At 39.0% G+C, this 7,493-nt stretch overlaps 1 protein-coding gene across 1 annotated transcript in view; it reads right to left on the bottom strand.

Annotated features, from left to right (window-relative positions):
* TMEM207 (transmembrane protein 207) overlaps window positions 1–3,544 on the bottom strand; it is a 19,213-nt gene extending 15,669 nt beyond the window's left edge. Inside the window, exons 1-2 of the mRNA XM_077754542.1 lie at window positions 3,470–3,544; window positions 1,554–1,591 (exon numbers count right to left, since the gene is read on the bottom strand). Of these exons, the coding sequence (XP_077610668.1) occupies window positions 1,554–1,591; window positions 3,470–3,544 (113 nt within the window). The remainder of the gene's footprint in view (window positions 1–1,553; window positions 1,592–3,469) is intronic.
* Between the last annotated feature and the right edge of the window lie 3,949 nt (window positions 3,545–7,493).

Genomic DNA, 7,493 nt, shown 5'->3' with positions numbered 1-7,493 from the left:
CCTAGGAATGTATTTTTCATACTAAAAAATTTCTATTATAATAATAAATAGAGTAGGTTAGATCAGACAGAATAGTTTGGGTTTGAAAACAGATTTAAATAGAACTAATCATCTCTCAAACACTTCCCTGTAGCGGTGAAAGATTTGGGAGAGCATCTTCAATACATATAGTTACTTAATCCCACCTACAGTACCAGGTACTTTCTTGCCTTCTCTTTTTATTTTCTGCTAACTTGCATTTTACTTGAAGTAGGAAATTTATTTCCATTCAAAAGCATTGGTGTTATAACGACAAATACAACAGACATTTACATGCAAAGTGAGATAGCCAAAAAAAGAATTGTACTTAAGTACTAATTGAAACCCTGCATTCATTTGCTGCATCTCTCTTTGAGTCTCAATTTCTTTATTTGAAAAGGAGACCAACAGCCTCAGTGACTCTGAAGGCAGCCTATCAAGTTCCTCAACAGTGTACTTTTCTATCATATTGATTGGAGAATTAGGTTCAACATTTATGAATCTTTCCAATTATGAATTTCTTTATTCTCTTATTCTGGGTCAATGGCAGAAGATGATTGGGCAAGTTAAGGCAGCCAGGAGGTCCAGAGTTTGGTAAGTCATCAGAAACTCCATTATGTCACAAACACCAGAAGACAGAAAAAAAGTCTAAAATCAGCAAGGAACGAGCAAAGGAGAGCCATGCAAAAGCTGGAAGAATAGCACAGACTTAACATGCAGATTATCAATGATGAGAAGATCCACCAAAACCAAGTGAATCATTCCACAGCCAAGGAAGGCATTCACGTAACATGGCCTCTTAATTTGGAGGCAGTGCCCAGGCCTTGAGACCATGGCCTTGAGGCTAACAGGCAACGATAATTGAAAACAGTTAGTTGGCAGTGAGGGCTACACCCAGGAGAAGACAGTGCTTGGCAGACATGCTTTCCTGACATTTTCACGAAGTCACAGTGCGTTGCAATTATCATTAATCAGCAGCGGTATTATTAATGGCACCTTCTCCTCATTTCCCGAATAGAACTCTGGGAATCATTAAGCCTATAGCACAAAGAGGGAGGAAATGGAGTCAATTATTCATGTAGTTTATATCAAAAGCACTTTGAAATATACACATAATACAGGTTAGAATTTTTGTGAGTTTGCTTATTTTTGAAAATGAATATCCAGAAAACTGCAGACCACTATCAATGTGACTTACGAGTGTGGACACAGCCTTAGACGATGCTGTGCTTCTTCTATGAACCTAAAGAACCCTGGATACCTCAATGGTGGAGACCACAGGAAGCAAAATTGCCTAGAAATCAATGAGGCCCCACATATTTAACAAAGCCAATCATAATGAAAGTGCATCTTTTTTTCTGCTCTTAGAAAAATTGAGCCATTTGCATTTAAAAACAACTTACCCTTATTTTCTCGCATGATTATAATCATCATTTGAAACTCATTTGGGGCTTCTCAAATGACTTGAGCCTTATTTATTCTTTGAATTTTGAAAATGCTAAATAAAAACATGGAGCCTCTTGCTATTTACTTACATTTCCTTTTCTTCACATGGTGGGTCCGAGAGCACCAACTGAAACACATGTGTAGAACAATAAAATCCGAACTTCTCATTAGTCTAATCCTTTAATACAAACAGCGCTTAGAGACAATGTGGGTTTATATCATTTCGTTTGTTTTTTTGATTAAAAGCTCTGTTGCAGAGTCTATTCTTGGTGCACAGAATTTTAATTGAAAAAAAGAAAATCTCTGGGTAGGTTCTCTAGCTCCGCAGTGACAGAAGATATATATTGTGAGCCAGCTTCCTATCCTACGCAGCCGCACCCATATAGATGGATGTGAAAAGGTCTTTTGTTTGTTCCCTAGGCAGATTTGGCCTGCTCTAAAGACCTTTTTTGCACCTTGCATTTTTTTCCTTGCTTTCACATTTTAGCCAGAGGAAGGAAGTTCATTATTTGTAAGTATTATTTTCACACAAAAAATCTAGTTCCCTACATGAAAACAGAAGTCCATTGCATTAGCATTAATGGGTGTTAAATATATGCATGAAGGAGTGACTTTAACTAGCTCTAAGGGGAAGGTCGATTTAAAATTACATGACATTCAGGCTGAGATTTACTTTTCTCTCTTTATCAAAGAAGAGAGAAAAAGTAATAACCTTGATTGCTTTGTTTTAAAGGATCCAAACCATAGGCTTTTCCATCTTAGTTCTCTGTGTTGAGCCTTGCAGGTTACAATAACTCACATCACAGAGGAAAGAAAGTACTCCTTCCTGGAGGTTTTGCTTGTAGATTTGTTTTTTCCCTTGAACTGAGACTCTTCCCAGAAAATCTTTACATGTCATTTATATGTAGTCCTAAAACTCGGGTTAATGAGATCAGTGAAGTATTTATTCTCCTGGACTATCCCATACAAACAAAAAGTGCAGGTATGAAGTTACAAAATTTAAAATGATAGCCTTGGGAATTTTTGCGAGATATGTCTTTTTTCCCTTTAATCCCGAATGCATCCTCTTTAGCACCTTATATTTACTCCACCAAGTTTATCTGGGCAAAGAGATTTGCGGAGTTGCAGATGAATTGGCCATCAGAGAGCATGGTAATGAACAATTTATAAGCACAGAAAATGAGTTGCACTCTCTTTTGCTAGAAATGCTGCAAATAGATTTGCATACTAACTGAGAGGAAAATGAACATTCAAATTTTGTTCATAAGGAAAGTTTATTTATGAGCCCATAAAATCATTTGGGATCCAGCTTAACAGATAAACAAATAAAGCCTGCATTTCAATTTCAAGTCACTTCCTAGACTTCTGGGGTGCTGTAGCCTACCTAGCAAGGAGTCCACAGTCTTATATTACTAGCACCTCGCTGCCAGTGCATTAGCTATCAGGCTTTGGGGTCGTCATGAAATGGCGAGCAAAGTCCTCATGTATTTCAGACCTAAATCTTTCAGATACCTTGCGTTCAAGTAACACAGATACAGAGATGCAGGTATTAGTCTGAATGAGATGCTAGAGCAGAGGCACCAAAATAAACTCTGAGATGGTTCGGTCTACATTGTTCAGCACTGACAAATGGTCAAGCCTTAAGTACAGGTTGCAGGCAGCAGTAAGCATGTCTTAAAATGAATCCTGCCACAGCATTTTGAGAAATCGGTAACGTTTTTTATTTAAAAGAGTTCACAGCCTAGCCAAGTTAAGCAAAGATTCAATTGCATCACATTACTTCAATAGCAACAGAACAGATACAGAAGAAAGACTAATGTCACGGACCATTCGGTTTTCTGTATCTCTGACCAGTAAATACAATAAGTCATAAGATGCTGGAAACACTTTCTTAAAGGGAATCTTTTAAATGTAAGAGTAGTTAAGGTACCCGAAGAACAAATCTATAATAATCAGATTCTTATAGTACCTCTGAAAATCTTTTCCCGGAAAGAGAGATGGTTACCTGGAATAGCGGCAAACATGAGGTTCCCGTTTTTGAGATGACTGATGTAAAACTAAAAGGTCTGGATCTCACCATACTTAAAGAACAAGCTGCTCCGCTCGAGTCTGGTGGCTGTCTGTGTCGATCTCCCTCTTTCCCTAGAACTTGTTAGTCTCTAAGTTACGCTTCCCACCGGAGCACTCATTAATGATGCTCCTTGTGACTGGTAACATGCACGCAGGGGCAGGCTTGTTGGGTGCATGCGCACAGGTACAGAGTTCAAGGAATTTCAGTGTAAGGTCAGAACCCTGCTAGTGTTTGTCAAGCCCTCAGAAGCCAGGGTTATACACGCTGACCTGCAAAACCAGCTGGCTGCTTAACTAGCTCGGGACATTCAAGAGCATGTTTTATTCCAGGGCATTTCTGGGTTGTATACCTGGTACCTGGAATGTTTATTTAGTTTTCTTCCTTTTGTTGATCTTTTTGCGCCTCTTTTTCTGCATATCATTGTCAGTCCCAGGTCTAACCGAACCTTGGGCATAAGATTTCCTTGTCTCATAATGATCCTACTCTACTTTTAAGCAGTGTATCTTTCAATGTTTATTTTAATAAAACAACTCAATACAAGCACAAAAAAATTAAAACTTTGTAAAAATATCTAGGAAAGTTCTGAAAAAGAATAAGGAGGCATAAAGTTACTTTATATTAAGACTTATTAGAAAAATATAGAAATTTACAAAAATTGGTACTGATGCATGGAAACAATAAGATGTATTTCACAGGGGTACATGGGTGCCTCAGTCCGTTAAACGTCTGACTCTTGGTTTTGGATGAGGAGATGATCTCAGGGTTCTAGAGATTAAGCCCCGCATCTGGCTCTGTGCTGACATCATGGAGCTTGCTTAAGATTCTCTCCCTTTCTCTGCTCCTTCCCTGCTCTCTCTCTCCCTCTCTCTCTAAATAGATAAATAAACATTAAACAGTAGAATAGATTTCAGAAACTATTAAAATAAACAACGATGCCATTTCAAATAAACAGCTGCCATTTCAAACCAGTGAGTAACAGCCATTATTCAGGAAATGATGAAGAACTGAGTGGTTAGTGGAAAGAATGTAGCAAATTATTTTTAAGATGCTTAACCACATTCATAGTTAGATAAATATTGCTTACAATAATAATCAGAATGGCAAGTTGCAAAAGTCCATAATAGAATAAAGAGAGGTAGCTGTGGGGAGACAATTCCTCTCTTACACGACTGGGAAAACTGTACAGCCTCTTTGGAAGAGGCAATACCTGTTTACCTAAAAACTGAATATATCTGCTGGCCAAGAATTCTGCCAAGAATAAATCGTAAAGATTCTACTACACGTGACACAAATAATTACACACAATAGTGTTCACCAAAGCATTGTTGGTCATAAAATATTAGAAATAGCAAATACCCATCAAAATGTGGCTGTTTAAATACAAAAGGATTGTATCCACTCAACAAAATACTAAGCAGTTGTTTAAAAATGTATGAGAGGGGCATCAGGAGAGCATGCGACTCTTGGTCTCACAGTTGTGAGTTGACAACCCACGTAGGGTGTCGATCTTACTTTACATAAATAAATAAATAATAAAAGGTAGGGGAGATTGCAGATGCTGACATGCAAAAGGTCTCTAAGAGTTATCATTAAGTAAAAGGAACAAATTGTGAAACATTGTGTACATCCTGCTAGTTTCTAATGCAGTAATTAAGGAAACATAGCTATATGAAACCCACACACGTAGGCTCGTATATGCGTTGAATGAATATGTCTGCTTAAAACTTAATAGTGAGTTTCTCTGTATAAGGGAAACGAGAGTGAGGAAACAAGAGTCAGAGGGAAATTTACTTTTCACATTTAAAGCTTCTGGTACATTTGATTTTATTTTTCACTCTGTCATCTAATCATTTTATACACACATAGATTTCTAAAGATCAGTTTTGAGGCCAATCACAGAATTCACAACAAGCACGTTGTAGTTCAACAGGATAGTTCACGACATCCGAGTCAAATGATAATACATGAATTCATTTATGATCGCGTACCTAGATTGCACTAGAAACAAACCAGCAGTGGTCGTTATCTAAACTACTGGTATGAGCTGGCCATTAAGGTACCTAGATTAGTTGAACTGCATCTGGACAGGCTAAGCAGGCTGTGTGGTGGCCTCAGTCTGTTTAGTATGCAGCCACAGACACGACCATGAATTTCAAAGCAGAGGAAGGGCTTGGTGCCAATGCCAACAGGAGATAAGTAAACCAAGCCTACAGTATTATTTGTCCCTAGGACACCCTCCATTTTGAGTGTCTCTGAAGCCTGTAATTAAACAGAAGGAAAAGTAGGCTCTTCACTGGTGAACTTATTTAGTAGGCGATCAGAAGCCTGACTTCCGTCAGTGGAGTCAATGATCTTATAAAATCCTGGGAAAGGAAAGGAAAGCCAGAAGACTAGAAAAGAGATGGAGTGAAAACAAGGACAACATGTTTGATTTAGCTCTGGAAACCGGAACTATCACCAGCCAGGTACATAGATTTAAATAATTCTTGTGGGAAACAAAAAGCAAAAAACGAAAACACCCCACCAGATTTTGCTATCTGGTGGCTATCTGGGATGATGGCAGCAGACAGAAGGTGGAATCTATACTAACAATAATCCTGCAAACACCATGACTATATTTGGTGCTAAAATAAAAATTCATATTCTCAACCCCCTCTCTATTTCCAGATTGCTATTTATCTGTTGGCTTCTGTGACATTTTTATACCACTTCCAAAGGCCAGCACGGTAGATTCTGCATAAGACAGCAGTTTTCCCTTGGGCATCCCCTTCCCAGCGTTATGACAGTTTGAAGGTCTTGGAAAAAGAAGGCTGCTCATGAATGTCCTCTTACCTCAATAAATTTTAAGCTTTTCATTTTGAGATAATTGTAGATTCACATGCACTTTTAAGAAGTAACACAGAGGTCTCATATACCCTTTTCTCCAATGGTAACATCTTGCCTTGTACAATATCGTAACCAGGAGATTGACACTGATACAGTTCACTGCCTGTAAGGCTTTTGTAATTTATGTTTTATCATCTAAAAGTTGTGATTAATCCAATATTTTTCCCCAAATACATGCTTATGTACACGAATGGTTGTTGAGTTACCATCCCCGGGAAGTCAAGTTGAAGATGGATGACTGCTACTCTTTTTTTTTTTTTACAAATAGTTTATTGTCAAATCAGTTTCCACATAACACTCAGTGCTCATCCCCACAAGTGTCCTCCTCCGTGCCCATCCCCCCTCCCCCCCACATCCATCAGTCCTCAGTTTTTGTCAGCATTCAAGAGTCTCTCATGGTTTCCTTCTCTCCCTTTCCCCCACCATTTCCCCCCTTCTTCTCCCCCTTGTTCCTCCGTCAAGTTCCTCCTAGTCCTCCTATACGTGCAAACATATGATATTTGTCCTTCTCTGCCTGACTTATTTCGCTCAGCATAACCCCCTCAAGGTCCATCCATGTTGCTACACATGGCCAGATGTCATTGTTCCTCATTGCCATGTAGTATTCCATGGTATAGATAAACCACATCTTCTTGGTCCATTCATCTGTTGATGGACACTTAGGCTCTTTCCATGTTTTAGCTATTGTGGAGAGTGCTGCTATGAACATTGGGGTCCATGTGCTCCTATGCATCAGCATTTCTGTATCCCTTGGGTAAATTCCTAGCAGTGCTATTGCTGGGTCATAGGGGAGTTCTATTGTTAGTTTCCTGAGGAACCTCCACACTGTTTTCCAGAGGGGCTGCACCAGTTTACATTCCCACCAACAGTGTAGGAGGGTGCCCGTTTCTCCACATCCTCGCCAGCATCTAGAGTTCTCTGATTTGCTCATTTTAGCCACTCTGACTGGCGTGAGGTGGTATCTCAGTGTGGTTTTGATTTGTATTTCCCTGATGAGAAGGGATGCTGAGCATCGTTTCATGTGTCTGTTGGCCATCTGGATGGATGACTGCTACTCTTAACAATATGATCT

This window comes from Crocuta crocuta, unplaced genomic scaffold, assembly GCF_008692635.1.
Source record: "Crocuta crocuta isolate KB4526 unplaced genomic scaffold, BGI_CrCroc_1.0 scaffold70, whole genome shotgun sequence".
Lineage (NCBI taxonomy): Eukaryota > Metazoa > Chordata > Mammalia > Carnivora > Hyaenidae > Crocuta > Crocuta crocuta.
This window is presented reverse-complemented; position numbering and strand designations above follow the sequence as displayed.